This window comes from Camelina sativa, chromosome 6 (assembly GCF_030686135.1).
Source record: "Camelina sativa cultivar CO46 ecotype springtype chromosome 6, ASM3068613v1".
Taxonomy (NCBI): Eukaryota; Viridiplantae; Streptophyta; class Magnoliopsida; order Brassicales; family Brassicaceae; genus Camelina; species Camelina sativa.
This window is the reverse complement of record NC_141885.1, coordinates 19,467,919-19,495,452: the sequence shown is the minus strand read 5'-3', so window position 1 is coordinate 19,495,452 and position 27,534 is coordinate 19,467,919. Positions and strand designations below refer to the sequence as shown.

General features: G+C 36.5%; 5 protein-coding genes and 1 pseudogene across 12 annotated transcripts; 3 read left to right on the top strand and 3 right to left on the bottom strand.

Annotated features, from left to right (window-relative positions):
* Nucleotides 1-1,593: 1,593 nt before the first annotated feature.
* Nucleotides 1,594-4,653, top strand: LOC104791664 (protein NRT1/ PTR FAMILY 5.7). Its single transcript, XM_087454168.1, has 4 exons — nucleotides 1,594-2,054; nucleotides 2,170-2,387; nucleotides 2,768-3,312; nucleotides 3,590-4,653. The coding sequence occupies exons 1-4, from the start codon at nucleotides 1,910-1,912 to the stop codon at nucleotides 4,497-4,499; spliced, it is 1,818 nt and encodes a 605-aa protein (XP_087310294.1). The 5' UTR covers nucleotides 1,594-1,909; the 3' UTR covers nucleotides 4,500-4,653.
* A 187-nt stretch (nucleotides 4,654-4,840) lies between these two features.
* On the bottom strand, nucleotides 4,841-6,874 carry LOC104791662 (aldehyde oxidase GLOX pseudogene; annotated as a pseudogene). Its single transcript, XR_015559663.1, has one exon. The product of XR_015559663.1 is annotated as an aldehyde oxidase GLOX pseudogene (transcript).
* A 364-nt stretch (nucleotides 6,875-7,238) lies between these two features.
* On the bottom strand, nucleotides 7,239-9,978 carry LOC104791661 (aspartate--tRNA ligase 2, cytoplasmic-like). The gene is made up of 10 exons (XM_087454167.1): nucleotides 9,551-9,978; nucleotides 9,385-9,495; nucleotides 9,145-9,261; nucleotides 8,677-8,967; nucleotides 8,466-8,576; nucleotides 8,325-8,378; nucleotides 8,162-8,241; nucleotides 7,955-8,070; nucleotides 7,735-7,849; nucleotides 7,239-7,615 (listed from the first exon to the last, which is right to left on the bottom strand). Exons 1-10 carry the CDS (start codon nucleotides 9,971-9,973, stop codon nucleotides 7,489-7,491), a joined length of 1,545 nt encoding a protein of 514 aa, XP_087310293.1. The 5' UTR covers nucleotides 9,974-9,978; the 3' UTR covers nucleotides 7,239-7,488.
* Nucleotides 9,979-10,121: 143 nt separating this feature from the next.
* Nucleotides 10,122-12,810, top strand: LOC104791660 (uncharacterized). The gene is made up of 7 exons (XM_010517599.3): nucleotides 10,122-10,646; nucleotides 10,894-11,070; nucleotides 11,171-11,320; nucleotides 11,460-11,561; nucleotides 11,912-11,982; nucleotides 12,098-12,165; nucleotides 12,300-12,810. The coding sequence occupies exons 1-7, from the start codon at nucleotides 10,353-10,355 to the stop codon at nucleotides 12,533-12,535; spliced, it is 1,098 nt and encodes a 365-aa protein (XP_010515901.1). The 5' UTR covers nucleotides 10,122-10,352; the 3' UTR covers nucleotides 12,536-12,810.
* Nucleotides 12,811-12,985: 175 nt separating this feature from the next.
* LOC104791658 (serine/threonine-protein kinase ATG1b) lies at nucleotides 12,986-18,023 on the bottom strand. Of its 4 annotated transcripts, none has more exons than XM_010517597.2 (13): nucleotides 17,460-18,023; nucleotides 17,070-17,187; nucleotides 16,917-16,975; nucleotides 16,622-16,686; nucleotides 16,368-16,461; nucleotides 16,211-16,291; nucleotides 16,003-16,111; nucleotides 15,048-15,120; nucleotides 14,601-14,971; nucleotides 14,142-14,506; nucleotides 13,808-14,054; nucleotides 13,644-13,729; nucleotides 12,986-13,428 (listed from the first exon to the last, which is right to left on the bottom strand). In XM_010517597.2, the coding sequence occupies exons 1-13, from the start codon at nucleotides 17,715-17,717 to the stop codon at nucleotides 13,204-13,206; spliced, it is 2,151 nt and encodes a 716-aa protein (XP_010515899.2). In that variant the 5' UTR covers nucleotides 17,718-18,023; the 3' UTR covers nucleotides 12,986-13,203. The 4 variants fall into 4 exon arrangements, with proteins under 4 accessions (XP_010515899.2, XP_010515900.2, XP_087310292.1 ...); XM_010517598.2 differs by having other exon boundaries at nucleotides 13,644-13,714; XM_087454166.1 differs by having other exon boundaries at nucleotides 13,644-13,714; nucleotides 16,622-16,667; nucleotides 17,460-17,901.
* Nucleotides 18,024-24,189: 6,166 nt separating this feature from the next.
* On the top strand, nucleotides 24,190-27,283 carry LOC104791657 (RNA polymerase sigma factor sigC). 4 transcript variants are annotated; one of them, XM_010517593.3, is made up of 9 exons: nucleotides 24,190-24,319; nucleotides 24,456-24,554; nucleotides 24,639-24,717; nucleotides 24,823-24,992; nucleotides 25,087-25,572; nucleotides 25,667-25,897; nucleotides 26,096-26,236; nucleotides 26,335-26,538; nucleotides 26,821-27,283. In XM_010517593.3, exons 1-9 carry the CDS (start codon nucleotides 24,284-24,286, stop codon nucleotides 27,100-27,102), a joined length of 1,728 nt encoding a protein of 575 aa, XP_010515895.1. In that variant the 5' UTR covers nucleotides 24,190-24,283; the 3' UTR covers nucleotides 27,103-27,283. The 4 variants fall into 4 exon arrangements, with proteins under 4 accessions (XP_010515895.1, XP_010515896.1, XP_010515897.1 ...); XM_010517594.3 differs by having other exon boundaries at nucleotides 24,211-24,319; nucleotides 24,639-24,690; XM_010517595.3 differs by lacking the exon at nucleotides 24,456-24,554 and having other exon boundaries at nucleotides 24,236-24,319.
* The last annotated feature ends 251 nt before the right edge of the window (nucleotides 27,284-27,534 follow it).

Below are 27,534 nucleotides of genomic sequence, written 5' to 3'. Positions count from 1 at the left end.
ATATATTTGAATTATCTACGACTTATATATACCATCGTGATTATAATTTTTAATTTTAATTATGTTATATTTACTTTTTCTCAGTTTCTCAACTTTTATTAGGTTGGTCATAAAATCATTATAAGAGAGTAGATAATTTTCACCGGTTGTTCATCCAAAATATCTTTGGAGTAAAAACAAATTTATGGTTAAAGAAATTATATCACAAAATAATTTTAGTAATTATAAGAACTATAATTATGCCAAAATGAAAGTAAAGCAACAAAAAATTTGTTTAATTTGTTCAGAAGATATTTTATAGATGGTGATAAAGAGCATACTTTAACAATAAAATAATTTTGGGTGTAAGAACATATTTTTAATGGTAAAACATAGAGTAAAATTGTACATGCTTACTAATTAGATGTTGCTTTGATGAACTCTTTGCATGTAAAATATTTTGTGAATAAGTTGTGTAAAGTTTTGAAAATTTGACAATAATAATATTCGTAATGATGAGTATCTGGCAAAAATTTTGTTGGGATATAATTTAGTTTTAAATTATTGTAATAATTGTTATAATATATTAAAAATATATAAACATAAATAAGTGTATGAAGGTAATACAAATATGATTTTTTCTCTAACTAAATTTATTTATATATTTAATTCATGAAATAAAGTTTCTTATTATATTTTCAAAAAATTGTTTAAAATTTAAGATTTATTTTTTAAATTCGCAGATCGTGCGGGCCCTTATCTAATATATATATATATATATATCATTGATAGTATGTTCATGACTAACATATGACCCAAAAAAAAAAATCATCTAGTAATGATGTAACATATGACAAATAGAAAAAAAAAAGACCTCTAAGAGTTGGTATTGAGGATCAGATCCTGAGAGGGCTACAAGGAGGATTCATCCAGAATCTTGAAAACTGTGGAGAAAACTTTTTGTAGTTTGGAATAATTTGAATAAGAGATTTTGTCATTTGGGTAAGACGCTATTAATGTCTTGGGTTTTGGTAGTAGCCGAGAGGGAGAAATTTCGAAAAAGACCCAACGAGGGAATCTTTACTCCGTAGGCATCAAATCCATATATATGACATAAAGGTTCCTTAGGAAATAAAGATTCTTGTAAATATATGTTCAACGAAAAATGCATGCTAATAATTTTTAAAAGTTAGTAGTGTAACTTTATTCACTTTCGGTTGTATATATATATATATATATATTATCATTTTTAGCTTCAGAAATAGCTCAAAGTTGTTGAACAAAAATAAAATTATTGGTCATCACATCTCAACTTTAGTAAATCATCTTCATTCATGGGGAATTCATGCTTGGAATCTTTGTAATTCATCAAATATGAGATTTTATTCTGTGATCATCTCTTTTTGATTTGGTAAATCTACCTGACTCTCTTTTTAATCATAAGAGTTCAGAGAATTGTCAACTTTATTTATGTTACTCTTTTTAGGTCCACAAAACCACACAAGTTATTATCTGAAAACGACCGATTGGAAAAAGATGAGCACCACATCACACCGAGAATTTGTACTTATCTTAGATAAAAACTTCACTATCATTTTCTTCTTTGTATTATTTGTATAAACTTTGTAATTAATAGTCCTCTGAAATTAATTTCAGCTTTTTTTTTTATGTACAGATTTGTAGTTTAGAAAGAAATCGAGATAGAAGTTGAGGACTTCTTAAATATGTGTCTTCTATTTGTCAACCTAGCTAACGTGTTCCTCTAAAGGATCTTGGAAAGCACTATAGAGGAAGAGTCACACATAGTGATTAGTGAATGTTATCCATTATTTAAGACTTACGAGGACCAAGCTTCTCCACAAACACATCACTCAGCATAGATCCCCTCTCTCTCTCTCTCTCTCTCTCCCAATCATTAACATAAAAAATTATGGAGCACAACAAGGTTGATACAGAGCTTCAAGATTCATACGACGATCAACAAAAATGGGTTCTTGATTCTTCTACCGATAGTAAAGGAAAGATTCCGCTTCGGTCTAGAACCGGAGCTTGGAGAGCTGCACTCTTCATCATTGGTAAATATATCAAACGTTCAAAGAGATTCTTGTATTATATCCAATAAATATATAACTTTGTTTGTGAACTATTATATATTACGTAATAATCTTATGGTTTGGTATATGTGTACAGGTATCGAATTCAGCGAGCGGCTAAGTTACTTTGGGATCTCCACGAACTTAGTGGTCTACTTGACGACCATACTTCACCAAGATCTCAAGATGGCTGTAAAAAATGCAAACTACTGGTCTGGTGTCACTGCTTTGATGCCTCTTCTTGGAGGCTTCATCGCCGATGCTTATCTCGGCCGTTATGCAACTGTCCTACTTGCAACCAGCGTTTATCTTATGGTAATACTCGAAAACTATATATTAGCATCGACCGTTTATAAACCTTATATACAGTTTTCTTTTGTTGTTGTGAAACCACCGTTTATCTTGTGTACTCTTAATTAAAGCCGATTTCTATAAGCAAAACTATTACGAGCGTTGTTCAAAATTATATTTATCTACCTTGTTAATAATAATATATGTATATTGTATAATAGAAAATTGTTATTTGTTGTCGGTTTTGTACACTATCAAAACCAGCTCTTATAACTTCATATATCTTTATACACATTAATTAGTCCTATTATAATACACTATAATTTTGAGATTAATTAGTCAAAACTTGATGGTTTGCATCCTATGTTTCTTGTCTTAATTTTTAAACATGTACAATATTACAGGGCTTGATTCTGTTAACATTATCTTGGTTTATACCGGGTTTGAAACCTTGTCACGAAAATATGTGTGTTGAGCCAAAGAAAGCCCACGAGATAGCCTTCTTCATTGCAATCTACTTGATCGCCATAGGCACTGGAGGTCATAAGCCATCCCTTGAGAGCTTTGGAGCTGACCAATTCGAAGATGGCCATTCCCAAGAACGAAAGATGAAAATGTCTTACTTTAACTGGTGGAATGCTGGTCTATGCGCTGGTATTTTTACCGCGGTGACTGTAATCGTCTATGTCGAAGACCGGATTGGTTGGGGTGTGGCTGGTATCATACTCACAATAGTTATGGCTACTTCGTTTATTATCTTCCTTATAGGTAAACCGTTTTACCGTTATAGAGCACCTTCCGGTAGCCCATTGACCCCAATGTTGCAAGTCTTTGTCGCCGCCATTGCCAAAAGACATCTTTCTTGTCCTAGTGATTCTTCTTTTCTTCATGAGTTAACTAAAGAAGAGTATACTAAAGGCCGGCTTCTCTCCAGCTCAAAGAATCTTAAGTAAGTGCATTACAACTCGGATGTTTAGTCTTGGTTAAAGTTAGGTTTTGGTTCGGATTCGATTTGTTAATTCGGTCAGGTGTATAGTAACTTTTTTTTTTGTTTTTGGATATAGAAAATTTGAATCCATATAACAATAAAACATATTAGGTTTAGTTTTAGTTTATTTACCAATTTTCAATTGGGTTCTCCCGATTGAACACTTAATATCCAAGTATAACCCAATCCAAGGATCTTTAGCATCCAAACATGGAAATGATTCCGACTCGATTTGCAGATTTCTAGACAAAGCAGCGGTCATCGAGGACCAAAACGAGAACACTACTACAGCCGAGAAGCAGAGTACATGGAGACTCGCAACGGTTACAAAAGTGGAAGAAGTTAAGCTACTCATCAACATGATTCCAATCTGGTTCTTTACATTAGCCTTTGGAGTATGCGCCACTCAAAGCGGAACACTATTCATTAAACAAGCCATGATAATGGAGCGACAAATCATCGGGACAAACTTCATAGTTCCTCCAGCTTCATTGTTTTCTCTCGTAGCTCTCTCCATAATCATCACCGTAACAATCTACGAGAGAGTCCTCGTGCCTCTTTTGATACGCGCCACAGGAAACGAAAGAGGCATTAGTATCTTACAAAGAATCGGGACCGGCATGGTTTTCTCCTTAATCGCCATGATCATTGCTGCTTTAGTTGAGAAGAAAAGATTGGATTATGCTAAGGAACATCACATGAGTAAGACCATGACCTTGAGTGCTATATGGTTAGCTCCTCAATTCATAGTCTTAGGAATTGCGGACGCTTTTACACTTGTGGGTCTTCAAGAATACTTCTACGACCAAGTACCAGATTCCATGAGAAGCTTAGGCATAGCGTTTTACCTCAGCGTGCTTGGAGCAGCTAGCTTTGCCAATAATCTTTTGATAGTGGTTAGTGATCATTTAGCCGAGGAAATTTCCGGGAAGGGCTGGTTTGGTAAAGACCTTAATAGCAGCCGCTTGGACCGCTTTTACTGGATGCTAGCCGCTTTGACCGGTGCAAATATGTGCTTCTTTGTGATGGTGGCCATGAAATACACTTACAAGAGTGTGCAGCCCAGTTTGGCTGTTGTTGCTGACCGTGGTGATGATGATAACGTTGAGACAGTCACAGGGACTAATAACACGTCCAAGTTTACGTAACTTCGCTATTGGTTAAATTAGGTCACATGATAACCCTTTCTTGTTCTCTTTTGTGTGTTCATAGAATCATAGTCAGCTTTACTTTAAATCCGTATGTACCAAACCGTTCGAACTGAACTATTTTAAACGTACTCCGACTACTTTTATTGTTAAACTCCAAACTATGAATTTGTTTGACCAAAAAAATAAATAATAAATAAACTGGAATTTACCGAATATATATATTACAAATTTATTAAAGTGAATAATTTGTTCCAAAACCGGAACCAAACTAAGAAAATTTTGTTTTTATATATTTGGTCATGAATTTATAAAAATTAATAGATCAAATTAGGATGGTATTCCGATGAAAATATTTATATTGTGTATATATATTTTTTCTTTGATAAATACATACATCATGGTGTAGTTTAATTAGTTCTTAATTAAGAAACGAAAATTCATGATTAAAATTTTAAATATCTCCTGGTTCAACCAATCAAGAAACTATACGAATCCAGCGAGCAATGCTAGGAACACCCTGGTTAACGGCGAACGCCATATAATACCCAGGCGGAGAAACGGCGCCGTTATGTGGTGCCGTACACTGAATCCTATAACGACCAACTCCGTCAGGTACAGACGGAGCAACGGTCAACTTAACCAGCCGTTGACCTTGAGAAAACGAATGAGTCGCAAAAGGCGCGCTTCCCCAGTTGATCTGAATTATCTCCACCACCGGCAACGGCACCGTCACGAACACGTCGAAGACCTCACCGTACCGTACGATCTGCGGGATTTCTCGGATCTCAGGTCGGAGATTAGCTCGATCCGGCGAAAGATACTCCGGCGAAAACGCTTCGATTCGTAGCTCCGTTGGGAACTCGGCGTTGAATTTGTAGAAATAATGAGGATTACTTCCGGCGAGAAGGATTCGACCGTCCGGTAATAGATTCGCCGTCGAATGGTACATTCTCGGTACGGTTCCTGGGTTCAATGTCATGAATCGTAAACCAATCGGTTGATCGGGTCGGTATAGAAGCGGGTACAGACACGGATCCGATCCCATTTCGAATCCTTGGCTTCCGGCGTGAGCTCCGTTTATGATCAGAATCTCTCCCGTCGGCAAATTCACCATATCCCCCATGATCCTCCCGAACGGCATCTCCTCCGTCACCCAAACCGGATCCGCCGCTGTAGCGACGATTCTTCCGCAGGTTGCGTGCGCCGGAGCGTCGGTCGTACGCGCTGTGAAGGCCCCGGATTGAGCTCCGCCGCAGATTAGAATCTCCGCCGTGGCGAAATCTCCTTGAATCGCTAGCATCGCCGATGATCCACCCGACGGATAGTTTCTCGGACCGCCGTCTAACGGTGGATACTCTTTTACGACGGCGTTTATCCGGTGGTCGTATTTAACGGCGCGACTGTTGGCGAAGACGAAGAGGTTACCGCCGTCGTCAGGGAGGAGATGAACGTACGGATAGAGATTGTCCATTTGTTTGTCTTCCACGTCAGCAAGGAACTGAAACGGAACGGCGCCGTTCTCGCGTGGAGGGTAATACTCAACCGTATTGGTTCCTCTTCCACCGACGATAATAACCGAACCATCCGGTAATATTTGGTTAGTAGCATACCAGCGTCCGGTTATCAATTCGGTATCTTGAAGCTCCACCCAATCGCACGTTTCGTTCGGGTCACACGGTTCGAATTTACGAATCTTTTTAAACCCGTCTTTATCCCCACCCGTTTGAAGCAACGAACCGTCGGATAAAAACTGACCTGACGAGCACCACGTGTCGGTTTGTATCATCAGCGGTCTGATCTGGTTAGTAGCGAGGTCAAAGAGAACCGAGTGAGCGTAGCAGTCGTGCTTAAGGGCTGCGTCGTTTGGGTCTCTCCGGCACCGATGACGGTTGAGAGCTTTCCTAGACGGTCCGATGTTAGTTCGATCAAGAAGGATGACGGTGTTGAAACGGGTCACCGCCGTGTGCATAGAAGCTATACCGGCGTCTTGTACGATGAGCTCCCAGGTGCCTGGTAAATCGGCACGTGCGATGGAGAAGAGAAGAATGAATTGGAGAAGTACAAGTAGTACGATCCCTGGAGTGTAATAATAAGGAACAACTTCTGCCATTTTTTGTGTTGGCCTAAAGCTTTTTTGGAAGCTTTCTGCTTCACTGACACACTTAAAAAGAAGGTTAAGTGGGGAATAGGTATACTCTGTAAATTAATCACAGCCGTTGATTTGTCTGTGATGATTTTTGATTCGATGATCAGACTTAACATACTGTTGTGGGTCCCATGAACTCAAACTAGTATTATTATTATTTCTATTTCTTTTAAAGAAAAATTACTTAAAATGACACTAATAAATTTGATTAACGTGTTCTTTTTCCTACCTTTTCTCCATACTTCACCTTTTTTCTACGATCATTTCGTCATCTTGATGCTTAGACAACAAAAAGAAATGATACTTCTTCTACATGATTAGTTGATAAATTAATCTGCAGCTAGTGGTTTCAAAAAGTAAAATCCATTTATAATTACTTTTGCCCTTATAATATGTACATCGAAATATACAATCCAATTAATGTCACTCTCTCTCTTTACATATAGTTGTAGGGAATGGACTTAGCCTATTAGTATTAGCCATTTCTACCAGAGAAATCTGTCTCGATCCGTTTTAAAAATATTGGATATTGTAGAGATTCCTAGCTATATGAATACAAGAATTACACGCGAAATAGTGGGAAAGAGGAAAGAAACAAACAAACGAAAGTAACCATGACTTACTTACTCGACAACATCTATGTAACATAAGAAAGTAAAATTTCACACAAAAAAAAAAAAAAAAAAAACCAGGCTTTGAGTAGCAGCTTTGAGTTGAAAAGACATTAGGGTGGCAACAAGGACAAGAAGATGGCAACAAGTACATTTTAAAAATTTCACACAAAAAAAAAAAAAAAAGTAAAATTTAAACTCTCAGTAGCAGCTTTGAGTTGAAAAGACATTAGGGTGTAAGCCTTTGAGGGTCGCGAGGGAAGAGCGATGTTTTCCGGATGTTGTTCAGTGCACAGAAAAACATGACCACTCGCTCTAGCCCCACTCCGAATCCACCGTGTGGAGGCGCACCATACCTGTCAACAACATGATGATTTTGTATCAATTGACGTCTCTGCTTAGAGAACAACAACAACTCAGATATAAACAAGAGTACGGAACCGATCGAGCTGGTTTTTCAGTTTGTAAAAATTACCTGAATGAATCGATGTATGTGGATATTGTCTTGACATAAATCCCGCATTCCCCTGCACGTTTCTCCAAGACTTCTGGGATATGGACACGTTGTGCTCCAGATATGATCTCCTCACCTAAGACAGAACACACGTCAAGTTAAGTATCAAAATGAGCAGTAGTAACATAATTGGTGACAACCCACAAGGTAAATTATAAAGAATAGCTCAAAGATGATGCACCTCTGATGAAGACATCAAAGGAGTTGCTGTAAAGAGGATTATCAGCACAAGGCATTGTGTAGAACGGCCTAACCGCCGTAGGATACCGATGCAGAATATAGAATTCAGTGTTGTACCTATCGAAATGATCAACAACACCATAGTGTTAGAGAGATACATAACTAAAAGTGATATCAAACAGAGCGGTAGATAAAAATGATGGATTACTTTTCCAAAACAAGTTGGCCAAGTTTTCTCTCAGATTCAGTGTTTAGATCACCAAAAGGATCAACCTCCACACCAGCTTCCTGTCAACAAATCAATTAATATTAATAAGTCCATTCGAAAAACTCAGATAAATTAAATACAAAAAAAAATATACAAGTCATACCTTAAGCATTTGAACCCCTTCTTCAAACGTTAACCTCAATGTCTTTTCAAGAAACTGCATATTAATTAGCACCAATTAATCAGAATCCAAAAAGTTACGAAAATTTCAGTTTCTGTCTTTCTTATACTGCACATGGTTTACCTTCAAAGGTTCAAATGGGTATTGCTTTCTAACAGCTTCCAGTTCCTTCTTGCACTTTTCATTCAAACTAGTGAATATAAACACAAATAACTCGTCCACAAGGTCCATTATCTGCACACACAAAAGCTATTAGCACCACTGGCAGAATACAAGATACTTGATGAGATGAATACTATATATATATTATTGACGGCTAGCGCAGTATTCTTACCTCAGAATAGTGTTTGTGAATCTCCATATCCACATCAAGACCAACAAATTCACACAGATGTCTATGAGTGAACGAGTCTTCTGCTCTGAAAACAGGACCAATCTCAAAGACGCGTTGCAAGTCACCACATATAGCCATTTGCTTGTGCAGCTGAGGAGACTGAGCTAGACAAGCAGGCTGTCCTTTGTATTCCAACCTAAATACAGCAGAACCTCCTTCACTACTACCGGCCATGAGTTTCGGTGTGTGGATACCAACAAAAGCTTTGGATAGTAATTTTTCTCTGTAAAACTACAAAAAAAAAGTGATAGCTAATTCAGTCACGAGGGCACGAGGCATACACAAATATTTTTACCAAACCAGGCTCATATCTCTCTCTATTACTAAAAGATATGAAAACAGTAACACAAATGATATAAAGATAATCTAATCATCTCCACCATGTATTTAAAAAGATCAAGGCCTTACATTTTCGACATGGCACACAAGGCGGAAGATGGCTTGATTAGCAGGTGTTCTGATGTCAATCACCCTATTATTCAAACGTGTATCCTGATTGACACGAGGAGCTGTCTTTTTATTATCCTGCAAACAACAGCTTCTATGACCACCATATATGATAGAAGCAGAAGAAGAGAAGGCAAAGTAAAAAATTGTACCAGCTAGCTCCAACTAATTAATCTCTAAAACCCTAAACCATATATATACCTTAAGAGATTTTTCAATGTCTTCTTCCCTTCGGGCAGCATCCTCCACAATAATTGGTAACCTTGTCAAGGCATTGTTGACGCAGTACACTTTTCTCATGTGAATTTCAACCTGCAATCACATAAACGAATTGAGAGGAGGAGGAGAAGAAGAAGAAAACACAAACCTGCTGCGTAGTTCCCTTGACAGGGTCCTTGGGAAGAACAACGACACCGACGACATCGACAAATGATTCGCAACTGAGCTGCTTGAGGTATTTAATCATGTCTAAGCTAACGTCATTCTCCTCCGATTGCTTGGCCACGCACTGAACAGTGGATCCACTTTGCCTCAAGATCAAAAACAACACTTTGCTAGACTGTGGACGATTCGTGTGAACTCGTCCTCTGATCAGAACCTCAGATCCGGCTATCTCTTCAACCAAATCGCTCACATCGGTCCACTCTTTGCCTTCAACAGCCTCTCTCCATTTCCCGGCTTTCGGATCCGCCGTCGATTGCAACTCGTTAAGAGTCACGTCGCCGTAGTTACTGGAAAACTCTTCGAGAGACATTGAAGCTGCTGTGAGAGATGATGATAACACATGCATGTGAAAAGACTAATCAAAAAACCCTAAACTAATACCTAAGTATTAAACCAACCGGTTTAAATTAGTTTAATCAAATTTGTGTTTCTTTTTCTGAACCAACAAATGTTGCGAGGTATTTGACCAAAATACCCTTCTTCCTTCACCGACCAGGTTTTAGGGGTTTTCTATAGGGTTTACCTTCTCCAAGTTTGATTTCTCTTCAATCTCCGATCGCAAAATTTCAAACAAAACCATTCTTCACGTTTGATTTCTTTCAGTCTCCGGTCGTTAATTTCAAATACAAATACGAAAACGTTATAATTTAATTGATGCGAATTCAGCTTCCAATTCAGCCGAATCATTCGCAAAGTAATCTTGGAGGAGAGAAAGAGAAACCAATATGGAAGCTCGAGTCGGTGTAGTGGTGGAAGGAGGACAGAGAGCTCTTAATACGGCCACCGCCACCGCGGTTCATAACAGCGTTGTCGACGCCGGAAACAGGAAGCTGCTGTTACAGCAACAACCGCAGACTCAGACGCAGACACAAAGCTGCCATCACCAAAGTAATAAACAGTCGTTGAATCAGCAGCAAGGGCATTTCGGCACCGTTGAGCGTCTTGTCGCCGGAGGAATTGCCGGTGCTTTTAGTAAGACTTGCACCGCTCCTCTTGCTCGCCTCACCATCTTGTTTCAGGTACTCTTATTTTTTTCACAGATTAGTTAATGTGAAATTTTGAGAGCATCTTGTGTTGGAGCTAGTGTAAGGATCCTTAAATGAAAGAATAAAAAAGGAAACTTTAACTTACCCTGTAAGGATTTTAACTAGTAGCTGAATTGAAGACTTTATTATATATACTCACAAACATGAATGATTCGTGAGGATTTGAGGAATGGTATGATTTTGTTGTTGTATTTGACACATGGATATATGTTATCTTCAGATACAAGGGATGCAGTCAGAAGCTGCAATTTTGAGCAGTCCAAACATTTGGCATGAAGCTTCCCGTATTGTCAAGGAGGAAGGTTTCAGAGCATTTTGGAAAGGAAACATGGTTACTGTAGCTCATCGGCTTCCCTATGGCGCAGTTAACTTCTACGCATATGACGAATACAAGAAAGTGAGTGGATTCAAGTCTCTTTTATTTTAGAGTGTGGTCTGATAGCTGTTTCATGCTGATCCGTCTCTCAGACTTGCCCTTGCTTTTTTTTTGTTTGCAGTTCTTCAAATCAAATCCAGTCTTGCAGAATTATAAAGGAAATGCAGCTGTGGACACTTCTGTGCACTTTGTAAGTGGTGGCTTGGCTGGACTAACAGCTGCTACAGCTACCTACCCTCTCGATCTTGTAAGGACGCGGCTCTCTGCACAGGTAATTGTGTTATCAACTTTAACTTTTATCTCTTAAAAAGAAGGTGGTTTTATATACCTATTTAGTCTCTCCCCCCTTGACATAAGCAGTGTTATTTGTCTTCCCTTTTCCTGAAAGCATTATATTTGATCCTTTCCAGAGAAAGACAATCTATTATCAGGGTGTTGGGCATGCCTTCCGTACCATTTGCAGAGAAGAGGGAATTTGGGGTTTCTATAAAGGACTTGGTGCAACATTGTTGGTACGTTTTATTTGCTTACCCTTGTTCTTCTGAATGAACTGTGTTGATTGTTAACTCCTTGGTAGTGTTGAATTAGTCGGAATTGGTAGCCGTTTAGCCAATATCTCCCATTGCAATTTTCCCTAGGCTGCTAGGGTAGATGGGATTGTCCTAGGTGGTCCAAATATCCAATTAGGCTCTCGAAATAGGTGGTTAAAGCACATGATAAAGGGACGTATATGTACTAAGAATTTTAATCCTTGTGTAAGCTGTTCAGTTAAGAGTATAGATGTGATTTCTTGATAATGCATACCATGCTCAGGATCAAAATGCTTGTCTTTAAGCTTCTTGGTACATCTTTTAAATTGCAGGGTGTCGGTCCAAGCCTTGCAATCAGCTTTGCAGCCTATGAGTCTTTTAAAACATTTTGGCGCTCTCATAGGTAAAAGGCCTCTATATTTTGGGATTTGAATATCAATATTGCCTAGTGAGTTTGTCTGTCCAATAAGAGTCTAAATTTATCCTATCATAATACGTTTGTCTTTAAACATGTTCAGGCCTAATGATTCAGATGGCCTGATTAGTCTTGGTAGTGGCAGTCTCTCCGGAATTGTTTCCTCGACAGGTTTCTTATCTGATCTCTCCCTTCTCTCTAGTTACCATAGCTAAATTAGCTCAAAGAAAATTAGATGAGTCATGGCCTTTTTGGTATATACATTACATGAAAGTTTTGTTATATTAACTCGATAACTTTTGTAGCGACATTCCCATTGGACCTGGTGAGAAGAAGAATGCAGTTGGAAGGAGCTGGTGGACGAGCGCGAGTGTATACCACAGGACTCTTTGGAACATTCAAACACATATTTAAGACAGAAGGCATGAGAGGGCTATACAGAGGAATCTTACCAGAATACTACAAAGTGGTTCCTGGTGTTGGCATTGCCTTCATGACATTCGAGGAACTTAAGAAGCTCTTATCATCCGTCCCTCATTAATATTGTCTTATATACTTTAGTGTAAGCTGCTTTATAGAGTTTGGAGAAGAAGAAACAGATTACCATTTTTCCTTTGGTAGTAGTTTTCTATAATCTTTCGGTGTATAGTAATTAGTTGCAGTTTTAGGTGTTAAGATTTACAATTTGTTCCTCCTCCATTAGCATCTCTCGAGATAACAATTTTGCTTTGTTCAACTCTGTCATTGATCCAAGCTTTATGCTCTTTGTATTCCTTTATGGATTCTTAATATATGTATATGCAGAAACTTTTGGTTTTTGCTCTGTTCAACGAGCCTCCCTTGGCTGAGTAACAATTTGGATATTTAGACAAAAAGAGTTTTCGAATGAGAGACATTGTACAATGTTTTGCTAAAACAAGCATTTTTGAGAAATTACAAATGAAAGTTCTATAATCGATTTGGCAATATATATTTGAGTCATACATGGAAATTTAACCAAATTTATGTCAAATATATTAAAATTAAATGAATCTATAGAAACAATTGATGAGCGTCACAACAAAGAGAATGTTACAAGTCCCTCCGGATTAACCCCAAAAGAATTAAGAATAACTTTTTGGCTGTACAATTAAATGATTACAATTTACATACACTGAACAAACAGACAAGAGACCAGAGAATCATTTCAGATTTGTATGTTCCTCCTCCTCATTGCTTCTGAGGATATGAAGTTGGTCTATGTGATTGAAGATGTTTTAATCTGCTTACGAGCGAGTCAATATATGTTCTGATTCGATACCGTACTGAGTTTGTGAGTGTTAAAGGCGGATTGAGAATCAGCGTCTGCGCCTCTACTACTAGGAAGACTAGCAAACGCACCGCTTTTGAGTAGAGGTTTCCTGCGTTCTCTGCATCTCCCATCACTTCATCTACCTGAAATTGTCAAAACTCTGAAGTCTCAACAAAAAGAGGGATTTTCTACTCTTTAAAGACTTTAAATTTTACCAAAATCGTATCAAACAAACCAAATGGTATTTCACAAAAATCAAAAACCGGGTTGGGCACTCCTAGTTGTGAATGAAATGTAAATAACAAACAATAATAACCAGATTCGTTTGGGATTGTTCATCAAGGAAATAGAAACTTACTCCTCCACTTATGCCGAGAGTAAGAGCTGCTTGAAATATTATCTCCATTGCATCCGGCATCTTTAAATTATCTACAATGATGTTCTCTGTATTTTAATGATTTTGATTAATAAAAAAAACGAGAGATTGTGTCAGCAGTTAGGTTACTCCAAGAAAATGCGTACCAGATTCAACAAACTTGGCAAGTTCTTCAGCACGCTCAACCTCCTGGACAAATTCTTTCTGAATCTGAGACAATATCTTCTCTGATCCTTCTTGGCTGATATTTCTTCTTACTCTGTTCATGTCTTGGCGCAGGCTTCCTTCTGTACCCGAGACTGCCTGAGTATGACAGATATGCAGTGCTTGATTCCAAATTGCAAGAATCACCAGTTGGATCGAGAAAGCTTCTAAATGCTTACCATTTTCACCCTATTAAAAAGGAAGCATGGAAAGAAAACGCTCAGAAACTCAGGTTTTGTGCCAAACTTTTCTATATCTATATTTGATTTGGCTTACCCTTTCATGAACCAATTCTGCTATTGCTGCTGCACACTTTTGTAAAGACCGGATTCTTGTCAAACTGTTAGTTGATGGCTGTTCAAAAGCATCTACAAGATCCAGAGAGCCATGGGTAGTACCCGGGATATAATTCTGACTCTCCAAGCTTCCAAATCGACTAATGTTGTTGCCAGTGGCACCAGCTATTGGCATAGGGGCCGTTAAACTAGTTACATTTCTCTTGATGGACTCTACAGGAGGAGAATGTGATTTGAATGGGTAATTGAAAGGCTTCGGAGAACCAGACGAAGATGATGGTATATCAGCCGGTGGTCCAGATATCAGAACATAATCTTGATCCATTGAGTCTGAAGAATCCCCTACTGCAGAACCGAAGTATATTAGAAACTGTGCAAGGAACTTTTCCAAAGGCAATTTTATTTTTATCGGCTAAGCAAATTATAGAAATTTGATTACCTCTTCCTTGAGTACTAAATGATCTGGAATCAGGCAAGCTTGACGGTTTAAATTGGCTTCTATCTGCTAATCTATGGCCTTCAAACTTGAAATTAATGGTTTCAGCTCTATGACTGACTCTACTATATCTGGAAGTAAGTTCCATGTTTTTCAAAGGACTAGATGCTGCCTCCCTTCTCTCAATATTAAATCCGTAAGATGACTTCATCGGAGAAGTATGTTTAAAAGATGAAGGACTTCCCTCAGGTCCACTAGAATCATCATCTAAAAAGAAAGGCAAACAGTCTTCTTGAGAAATTTCATCCATATTTCTTGAGGGACTGCTTCCAGATGAATGAACATCGTTCATCGTTTGTGAATCTAATCTACTCCTGCAACATTAATCATCATCAACAAAACAGTTTGGACCACAAATGATAGACAAAACTATTTTAGCACCGCATCTACCTTGTGAAATCATATGATTGTTTGTCCGAAAGAAAAGGATGATGAAAAAACTCTTCAAACGTCAAACGTTCCACTGTCAGACAGAATATTTCCAAAAAATAAATGTCAATGACTAACAAATAAGGACCCTCAAACCACTGTTAAGGGTAACCAACACATACACTTAGGAGATGAAGAGACAATAATGGTAAACCCCCATATAAAATCAATACCCAGAGTGTTTAAGACAGACCCAACTTCTATGGACAATTTCAAAGTTTTGGCCATACTTTTTAACAAAACAAAAACTGTGTACATGATAAAAAATGAAATAGCTCGACTGCCCATTAGGCATGACCACGGTTACGCTTATCACTGTTACGGTTAATTAACCACCGGTTACGGTTAGAAATTTTGTTTAACCTTAACCATAACCGTTTAATAAACGGTTAAACGGTTACCGTTAAATATGGTTCCTGTTGAAGCGGTTACAGTTATATACGGTTACGTTTATTTGATAATTTGATATTATTTGATGATATAATATAATTGAAATTCTTTATTTATAATTATTATGTTCTTTTAGTGTACTCATATTTCTTTAGTACTCATATTTCTTTATATCATATGATTCATATTAAATAAATAATTATTAGTATATTTTGTTATATTTTTAAAACGGTTACGGTTAACAAATTACGGTTTAACTATGTGGTTAACCAACGGTTTTGATATGGTTACGGTTAATTAACGGTTATGGTTAATATAATTTAACCATATATTTACGGTTAACGGTTACGGTTTTTAACCATTTTATACGGTTACGGTCTGGTTACGGTTCAGATACGGTCCGGTTACGGTCCTAAATATGGTTACGGTTTAATTTTGGTCATGCCTATTCTCTTGTTACTTTTCAAAATAAGATTGACACACATATGCTAATAGAATCTGGAAGTTTATTTGCAAAGATGCTTACCTGGATTACGACACAGTAGCTTCCGGCATAGATCTTTACAGTCAGTACTCAAATCTCTACAGTCTGCTGGAAAATGTAAGTCAGTTGATCTTATAATGTTCTGGAGCAACTGTGGACATTAGATGGAGAGCATGTTAGCCGATAATGCATTCACCGAAATACAAACATTTACATATTTTATATCCTCATGAATCTTGATATACAAAACCTGAATTTGACTGATTCCTGTAAAAGGGGTTCTGCCTGTCACAAGTTGAAATAATATAGCACCAACACTCCAGAGATCTGCCTGTGTATCAAGGAAGATTATAAGCAGGATATGGTATAAGAATGGCATAGGTGGCATATAGAAACAAAAGTCGCACCTTTGCATCATATTTTTGAAGCTGCATAATCTCTGGGGCCATATACAGTGGTGAACCACATAAAGTATCTGCCAAACCCCTAGGCTGCAACGATCTGAGCTAAGAAAGTGTGATGTTTAAGTGCAAATTACAGGAAAAATAACTAAAACTAGATATATATCGAGACAAGAAAAGCAGAAGGAAACCATATAAGACCAACTCTGACCATCACATCACACTAATTGTTTGTGTAACAAAGGCGCTGACGACAGTACCTTGCAAATCCAAAATCAGCAATCTTCAGAGCTGCATCAGTATCATCTGTGGATAGAAGAAGATTCTGTTTCAAGAACGAAAGAACCTTAGCAATCGAATTTCAATTTTAGGGAAAAAACTCTATCTCTGCTAGTGAGAAAGAAGAAAACATATTTTAGTGGAACCTAACAGAGTATACTTCTACAGCGTCCAGAACAACCCTTTGAAAGATTAATCATTTAGCAAGGGCTCTCACGTAATGTCATGATATTTACAATAGAAGATCATATCAGGGTTTTGAGTTATCAGACATACCTGAGGCTTTAAATCACGGTGAATGATATTATTGTCACGAAGAACTTGCAAGCCAGCCGCTATTAGACAGAAAAATCACTTAAAGAGTGAGAATGTGATTCTACAGCTTCCAAACAAAACAGCAAACGAAGCAGAATCGTTGGAGGACTTTACCTAACTGCAGCATAAAATGCTTAGCAGTAGCTTCAGGAACACTTCCATGTTTGTGAATATACATAGACAGATCACCTCCTTTACAATACTCCAACACCAGGTTTATTTTCCCAGGAGCCTATATAAGAAAAAACAAACAGAAAACCACCCTCACCACAATTAGACCTATCAGCAGTTTAAGCATTTACCATTTCCAATACAAATGATCATCTTCGGATTTCGAAAGTGCTAATAAAGCCAACACATTTAACAATTTCACAGAGAGAGAGCAATGGCAGCTTATACGAGCTACTACATCATTCCATATCCTGACTGCTCTCTGATTCTATGGTTACTAGACAACCAAAGAGAACTCACTCAAACAACAAGAGAGAAAAATAATAAAAAAACCTCGATCATGTCGATAAAGCGGATGATGTTAGGATGATTAATCTTCCTTAAGATAATAATCTCGGACATAAGACTCTCTTGCAACTTCTTATTAAGCCGAGCCATGGCGATCTCTTTGATAGCAACGACGGTGCCATGGACAAGGTGCCTCCCTTCCCAAACAACCGAAAACGAACCCGACCCGATTTGTCGACCCACCGCGTAATCGCCGATAACCCTTCCGCTTCTCCCCGCCGCCGCCGACAACGACTGAGCCATTTTTTCCTCCGGACGAAGGAGCAAACAAAATTCAACTCCGGAGATCCGAATTTGAGCTGCAGAGATTATAAAATCTTGTTTTGGGATTTTCTCTAAAACCCGCTTTGAGTTGAAAATAAAAAAAGAAGAAGAGGATTTTTCAATTGAGGCGTATTCAGATAAAATGATGTTATGATAATATGACAAGAAGAAATGAAAGGTTTATTAATTTGAAATATGCAACTTTTTTTAAAAATTATTATTATTAATTTACAAAGGAATCAACTTGTAAAATGACGCCTCTGTTTTTTTATTTTTTATTTATACGATCAGAGATGATGATGATGATGATGATTTGTGTAATTAATTTAAAATTACGGCTGAGTGGACGTAATGACAGGATGATTAGTGGTCTTAATCTGCGAACGCTCATCGTTAAAGCCCAGTCATCCTTTAACTAACATCATCTTACAATTGTGATCATATTTTACCTTAAATAAATCTATAAGTTATTAATTTTTTTATGATCAATTTTTTAGCTACTATATGTGTTGTGCAAACTCACAGCCTAATTCACTTTACTCAAAAGATAAATTAAAATATGTTTACTAGGTAAATAAGCAAGACATCATGTGAAATTGTGAACAAAGATTTGTTGCTCTCGATCATAGTAAGATACTTAAATTATTGGTGTCCGTTACAAAACAAACTTCAATGTATATGGCTCATTGGATGTATCGGTTTCATAATTTACGGTCGGCAACAAATTTGATGATAAAATAATACTAATACAGATGGAGTATAAAACATATTAAAATGAAGTGTGAAAATGGGATTACGTGTACATTGATATAAATGTATCACCCAAAAATATAACACAAGAAATAGCGTAAGTAGTACACAAGAATTTTAATATGTAGGAGCCTAATAGATAAGCAAGCAGCTATGTATATAGCGTGCCGTTGTAGAAAGCCGACTAGCTTTTTTTTTCTGATTGATTGTGACTTTAGCCCCGCTTTTGCTTATTAATATTTCCAGCCGTTGATGACTTTCCAAAATCCTTACTTGTGGGTTTTCGAATTGGGTAATGTACTCTCAATAGTAAACGCCTAATGGTCCTAGGTAGATTCGAATCTGGAACCTGGTATGTTGGCAAACTTTGCACGTCAATGTGTCCTCTATCTCTCTCTCATGATTGGTCATCTGTTGTAATGCATGTCTATATCCACGATGCCATTGCTCTGTCTGTATTATTCTCTAAAATTTAGGGTTTGGATGGTGACAACAGTCAGACAAATCCATCAACGAATTAGATCACTTCTTATTTAGCATTCATTAAATATAGTCTACAGCAGTGCGGTCCAAAGATAATAAAAAGAAAACCGTTGCGGACTAACTGCAAACTATTTTTGTGTATAAATAGAGTTATTCTACCGCGGTCTATTGTTCATATTATTTTTGGGGCAAACTAAACCGATGACATATTTGTTCTCTTTGACCACTGTTACCATTCATATCCTTAGTTATACAAATATATAGTAGAATATTTTTTATCTTATTGGTACTATTGGTTGTTGGTACAGAAAATAGCATGCCGTCGGTAATTTTTGACTATTGTATGAACTGATAACTCAATTGATAACATTGCGTTTTTTTAATTTTCTTGGGGGCAGAATTGTGTTTTTCTTCTCCGTTGGCCCAACAGAGAGATTATTCATAGCAGCCAATTCGACTGAAAAGTATTGTGGGAAAAGTTAAGCGAGAAAAAATCTGTGAAGCTATCACAACAAATTTGTTTTATTTTTATTTTATTATTCTCATAAATTCATTTTAATCTTTAATATCAAGCATAGAATCAAGAGAAATTGCACTCTCTAACTCAAAAGAATTTTATAATTCAATCAATAACTATACTAACCATATAAAGGTGATATAGTGTATATTTTCTATCTATATTATATTAACATTTTTGAAGTACATTTTGTGTTATGCCTTTTTAGTTTTGTTTATTTAAAAAGTTATTTACAACATTAACCCCTAAAATTTTTCCAAAACTAACATTACTCCAGATTTTGTTTCCTAAATATTTTACATTTCATTTCAATTAAAAAATAACAGCAATCAATATGGAAATAGAAACTATCATATACTTACCATACATTATGTTGTGTTTTGAAGATATTATATATCTGAATCTTTCCTAAACAAAGAAAAAACAATTTGATTCCCATTTTGTTTTCCAAAATCTGTGAGCTTTGATTCTTAACGTAAGAAAAACTTCGATTGACAATTATTTAAATATTATAATTAACATCTATAAACTTAATAAATTTTTTAATTATTACGAATATGTAAAATTAAATAATTCTAAAATACTATATAATGTGGTTTTATAGTAGATGAGTTATAAAGAGAACATGTTGAAATTAATAAAATATAAATAAATTTGTGTTAACACGGGTTAAATCCTCATTTAATTATTTATCAACATTACTAATATTAGAATATTTGACATAAATCAAGTTGATTTAACTAAGATTGTATAAAATAATTAAATCATTAGGAAAAATATGACTTAATCACAGTGTATAATTATTGATTATGTATTTAGATCCCTTCTTTTTTGTTATAATAATTAAAAATCAAAATAGAATCTCAAACACTAAACAAAACAAACTAAATATAACAAACAAATAGTCATGAAGTGTACTGCGGGTTAAAAAATAATATAAATATTTAGCCGCACAACAACTAGAAAAATTAGTTATTCCTCTATTTACAAAACATTCAATATTTAATAAATAGATACAACATAAAATATAAATTATAATAGAATTATATGTCCGCAGTGTACCGCGGGATAAAATCTAGTAATAATTATAAGATTAACCCCTCTTATCACCCTCTACCACCACTCCCTACCAAACACCTCTGGTGACCACTGCCGGCAAACATCTCCCTGATCGCCGACAAACACCTCCGGCGACCACTTCCGGCGACCACTGTCGGCGACCACTGTCGGCGACCACTGTCGGCGACCACTGTCGGCGACCACTGTCGGCGACCACCACCGGCAACCGCCGTCGGCGACCACCTTAGACGCCCACCTCCGGCGAACACCTCCAGCGCTCTAACTCAAAAAAAAATTATAATTCAATCAATAACTATACTAACCATATAAAGGTGATATAATGTATATTTTCTATAATAATTACAAGATTAGCCCACTCTTATCACCCTCTACCACCACTCTCTACCACCACCTCCTCCAGCCCTACCGCCGGCCACTACTTCCGGTGACCATCGCCGATGAACACCTCCGGTGACCATCGCCGATGAACACCTCCGGTGACCATCGCCGGTCACCGCCGACCATCATCGCTGGCCACCAACTCCAAACACTATCTCCGACCACCACCTCCGGCGGTTACCCTCCACCACCACCTCCTCCTCCAAACCATCAACACCCTCCCCCATTAGTAATTTTTCCTACCACTTGTGTCCTAATTTTTTTAATTAATGTACTATATCCTTAAATATATTTTCAATTTTGGTTACTACACTAATTCACCCTAGAATCAAACGGAGAAAACTTAAATTCTTTCTAGAAAAACCGAGTGCGTTATACTTTAAGACATATGGAATCATGTTTTTTTTTTTCTAATTCTTCATTCCTCATGTTTTTTCTTTCTTCATGTCTATGTAATTCAAAGATAACAACACATGTTTCATATTTCATAACAACCAACATTGTTATCTTTCTGGATTAACAACAATAAAATCTTATATTTCAATTAATCTTAATGGTAACTTTCTTTTTCTTATATAAAGAGAGGAGTATTCGTTTTGTATCTATAGTTTCTAATATTAATATTCTTGAGTACATTTGTTAATAATTACAATGGTTTATACTTATGGAAAGTAGGTTAATTAGGTTATCATTCTATTCTATATATAAACATATGTAATCTCTATTGTATATTTTATCAGAGTTAATATATTATTTCCTGAAGTATTCTTCTCTCATTAACCTTTAACATCTAACTTATTTTTAGATCGAGTTTCACAATTCCGACCAACGACTTGTTGGGATAAAGGGCTTCATCAGGATCACGGATATAGGATACACATTATATAACCAATTTATCAGGTAAGATTTTTAGTTGAGGTTCTATTTTAATCCTAGTATTGATGTTATTATGTTGCACAAAATGTTAATACACAAAATGAATTTTGGTTTCTCAGACTTGGGAAAAACTAGTATTAGTTAACTTTTTTCCGAGCCAGGTGTGGATTATTCGATCTGGCAAATCATAATAAATAAATAAATAAGCAAAAGGTCACTAAAAACATATAATAAAATCCCACATGCCCACAGATCATTCAACCAGACATCCCATCAAGCTTAAACATAAAGAATCACAGGTCATTTATACTCTTCGAACATGTTGGTCTCTTGATTCCCCATTCTCTATAAATAAAAAACACCTGTTCACATCTTTCTCGATATATATGCATATCTCTACGATGTTCCATTCTTTAACTTCTGTCGAAATAAAAATGTATTTTTCAAGGCTTTTGGGAGGTTTTTCAGAGATGTGATAATTAATGACAAGGAGAGGAATTGTAGGAAGGAACACAAAAAAATGGAGAAATTCTTGAAGGTGGCACAATCATTTGCATTTGTTTGGGGATTCATCTTGCTGGTGGCTCTCGTGTGTTGCTGCATCAGCACTAAACCTAATCGTGAAAAGGATGATGATACCGGTTGTGCCGCATGCGAGGGAGGGCATGCTGGATGTTAGTCAATAAATCCTCTTTTTTTATCTTTCATTTCACTTTTCTTTCTTTGATCTTCTGGTGGTTTTGTACGACGAGACAACATCGTTCATGGCTTACCCTATCGTTTTCATAATTAATTACAGATATAATTTTGTTATTCCCTTTTTAATATTATAGTAGACCAAGTTAACCTTTCTTTTGTTTTGTTTCTACCTTTGCATTTGTATGTAGTCTAGACTTTGATTAGGATAACAACAGCTTAACAGAAAGAAACAGTATCGTAACCATAGTTTTGGTTTGACTTTGCACTTCCGGTTAAATGAATCTCAGCTACTAAATTAATGGGTTTCATTTGCATGTTCATGACACGAAAGTAACTATATTATGTGTGTCGTCAAAATAATAGTACTAGTAGCAAGTACTAATATAAACTATATATATTGAAAGCAGATAAAGTCTGTTTCTTCTATACAAAAATGTAAACAATTTCCAAATAGCTGTAATCAATCATGACCAACTATGAACTCGTCACGTTCACCACATTCTCTATTTTTCATTACTCAACAAGACAACAACAGTCCACACATAATTTTGGTCTAGACATTCGACGGTTCAGTCTGGTTTTGTACTTTTCCGGTTAGTCCAAATTCTGACTTTTATTATTGTAGAAGATGATAGGCTTGCTTAGTTTATTTTAAATAAAAGAAAAATCACTAGGAAAGATATATATTTAAGGGAAATTTTCAAAAATAGCACAAAATTAAGTTTTTTTTTGTAACATTTGATTTTATTGATTTCAAGTGTTTGCATTACAATAATCCTCATGGAGGAAATTTATCAAACCATTCGGAACGTAATAATGAAACATAAATGTATTGTTATTGGTTAGAGGATCTTTTGTTAGATGATTGGCTGCTTTGTTACCATCTCTTCCAATCCATGTGAACTTGACTTCTTCAAACTTTTTTTTCGAGAGTAAGGCTTCTCTTATCCAATTATGCATGCTAAAGTTGAAAGATTGTCTGTGTAGTAGCTTTATCAACTGGAGGCAATCTCCTTCAAAATTCACTTTACGTAGCCCTCTTATCCAACAGTGCTGCATTGCTTGAATAAGATTTTGATATTCACTCTCCAATGCATTATGAATTTTGGATCCTGTGGCTTGACTTGCTCCCTCATAAGTTCATGTAGAATTTCTTATGATCCATCCAGCTTGCGGTTCTCTATCAGTGTTGATAAAAGAAGCATCATAATTACATTTGAACCATGAAGTCTCCGGTTTTGTCCAGCCCTTGGATCAAAATTAAGTTTTTATTCCAAACTTAGCACAACATCTCTAAAATTCCAAAATAGCACTAATTAATCTTTTAAAATTAAATTCAAAATTCAAAATATTAAACCCTACCCCTTAAAACTATACCCAAAATGTGAAATTGAGAACCCAAACCTAAAAAATAAAATTTTAAATATTTTAATGTGCTATTTTTAGAAATTTAGAGAATTTGTGCTACAGTTGTCCATAAAACTTGTTTTAGTGCTATTTTAGAATATTTCTCTATATTTAGTTCCTCTTAAACTGAATAAAATGTTAATTTTAAATTTCTGTAAATTTATATTTATATATACATATATACATATTTTTATGTTCTGTAAATTGTATGGTCAGTTTGGCATAAATATTTATAACAGTGAAAAAAGACAAACTGAGAAAAAAAAAAAATAGAAAAATAAGTGTGGGTCTACTACAACCATACAATTACACACAACACTATATCTCCTTCCTCGCTCGCTCATTCACTGCGTCAATGGCGTCCTTCAATTCTTTCCCAATTCCCAAACAGGTGTGCTCTCTCTCTCTCTCTCTCTCTCTCTCTCACTTTCTATATATCATCTGTATAGACAGAGGCGCGTGTGCCCACTCTCTCTCTCGAGCTTATTGTTCTTTTGTTTTGGATTTCGGATTATATATATATATAGATTGTTGGTTCTTCTTCTTCTTCTACTTCTTCGTCTTCGTCTGTTTCTCGGCCACGTATCTTGGTCCGATCGACTATGGCGTCGACCAATACTATGCTGGTAACATTAACACGTATATGTATCTTCTTCTCTTTCCCCTTTCAATCAAACATGTTCTGAGTTCTGATTTTGGATCCAATCCAGGTCTTCGTACCTCCACATCCTTTGATTAAACATTGGCTCTCCCTTTTACGATGTGAGCAAACTTCTTTCCCCATTTTTGGTGAGTTACGTTACTCTCTCCCCCCCCCCCCCCCCCAATTCAGATAGATTACGCTCCCTCTGATCATCGATTTTGCAATGTTTCTCTCTGTGCTTAATGCTTCAGTTAGAATTCCAATGACTTCTGTGGTTCCAACAAGATGGTCGTTTCTATCCTCACTCAAAGAGGAAAGCAGCTTTATTTATCAGAAAGATCATTTCAAAGCATGTAGCTGCGCGTCTGCAACCCCTTACACTACAGGAAATAATCTCTATGTTGAGCTCCAAGATTCAACGGTGTGTGTATTGAAAGTTTCACTACAGTATGAACATAATTTTCATGCTCTTTTTTTTTTCCTTAGTGGTGTGGTGGTATTCATTTTTTTTTCAGGAAAATATTGGAGAGCAAATGTCTTCTGCAAAAAAATCATATACTTCTCGTAGCATGTTGCAATACAATTTACTAGCAAAGAACCTTTTAGCACTAGAGGAAACTTTTGTTGCCTTGGACTCTTTAAGAATGGAAAGAGATATTATGTTGCAAATGGCCAAGTTAGGGGCTGCTGAGTTTTTCAAAACCTGTCTATCTAGGTCTCGTTGTTCTTCAATCACCTCATGCTTATCTGACACAACCGAGTTGGTGGGTACAACACCGAATCAGCAGCATGTCTTTGTATCATCCAGAAGGAAATTGAAAAAGATATCTAGAAGGTCGAGTGTGACAGGTGAGAATGGTGTTGATCAGGGTTCTTTGCCAACCGGGTTAAGAACCACATGGAACATTATTGATGTCCCTAGAGTGAGAAGACCACCAAAATATAGAAAGAAAAGAGAGAGGATCTCTAGAAACGAGGCTGAGATGTCAACTGGAGTCAAGGTTCAGTGTGAAATCTTTCTCTTTTTTTTACCTTTCTGTTGTTCTCTTTTAGTTAACAAGAAATTCTTATGACAGTCTCATGTATCTTTTGAAGATAGTGGCGGACATGGAGAGAATCAGAACGCAACTGCAGGAAGAAAGTGGTAAGGTAGCGAATTTGAGTTGTTGGGCTGAAGCAGCTGGGATGAACGAGAAACTCCTGATGCGCAATCTACATTACGGTTGGTACTGTAGAGATGAACTGTTAAAAAGTACCCGGTCTTTGGTTCTCTTTCTTGCAAGAAATTACCGGGGACTAGGAATCGCCCACGAAGATTTAATTCAGGTTCATCTTCTCTCCTTAAGAGTCCTACAAAAGTTAAAAATTTTAGCTTAAGATTATGATTACATACAGAACATATAGGAAACTTCCGGCTTGGTTTCATTATACTGCTTGGTACACACATATGATGAAACTTTGCAAGTGGGAAGTTTTAAAACTGTGATTGCAGTTCCTTTTGTACTTATATTGTGGGTTTTGCAGGCAGGGTATGTGGGGGTGTTACAAGGAGCAGAGAGGTTTGATCACACAAGGGGTTACAAGTTTTCAACATATGTGCAGTATTGGATAAGAAAATCAATGTCAATGATGGTGTCACGGCATGCAAGAGGCGTCCATATTCCTGTTTGTGCATTTTGGTTTTTGACCCTTTCTTGTTTATCTAAGTTTTCTCTCATTTTCAACAAAGCTAACCTTCGTTTATCGTTTCTGTTTATTGGCAGGCATCAATAATCCGAACTATCAATCAAATCCAAAAGGCTCGTAAGACCTTGAAAACAAGCCATGGGATAAAATATCCAGCGGATGAGGAGATTTCGAAACTAACAAGCCTCTCCGTGAAGAAGATTCGAGCAGCTAACCAATGCCTAAAGGTGGTCGGTTCAATCGAAACGAAAGTCGGAGATTGCTTTTCTACAAAATTCCTGGTATGTCGTTTTGGACCAAAATGTGCTGAAACTATGGATATTTTTAGCAATTCATGTTGGGAGTGGAGGACTGAGGATTCGGTTTTACTGTTTAGTTGGCTCAATCTTTGGTTTTGAGAAATTTTCATCGAACAAGAACCAAGATTTGTTTAGTTTTAGTATGGAATGAAAATACTGTTACCATCAGGTTTATCATAAAGATTGGTTCAGTTTAGATTTATGCAGTTCTTTTTGTTCAGTTTGGTTCGGTTTTGAGACTCAACTCTTTTTCCGTGCATGCAGGAACTTACACCGGACAGGACGATGGAGAGTCCAGAGGAGGCTGTGATGAGGCAGAGCGCGAGGAGAGACTTGCATGATCTTCTAGAAGGGCTAGAGCCAAGAGAGAAGCAAGTGATGGTTCTACGTTATGGTCTTCAAGACTACAGGCCCAAGTCCCTTGAAGAGATTGGGAAGCTTCTTAGAGTTAGCAAAGAATGGATTCGGAAGATCGAACGGAGAGCAATGGCTAAACTCAGGGACCAACCCAACGCAGAAGACCTCAGATATTATTTGAAGCAGTAACTGATATACAGATTTTGGAACCACACTATGTCTTCAATCACAATGTGAAGGTGTGTAATTATCAACTATGTGTGTTTATAATATAACATTGGATTGGAGATCTCTACTACAGTTAAAGTTATGTATATGTGGTGTAAACTTATATCTTATTATAGAAACCTGTTCAAATTGTTTTGCAAAATTTTGCCTCTATCTTAATATTGTTTTAAAGATTTTGGATATATCTTCTTAATAAATAATATATAATTATGTATATACAAAATTCTTCTTTAAACAAAAGACTTGGTTATCAAAGTAATGAATTTGATCTTAACTCTTAAGATTATACAATATCATTATTATAAGGAAATTATAAAATATAACAATAATTCTTAAACAAAATTTAATTAAGAGAATTATACAGCTAATTATTAATACTGTAAAAATGTGATT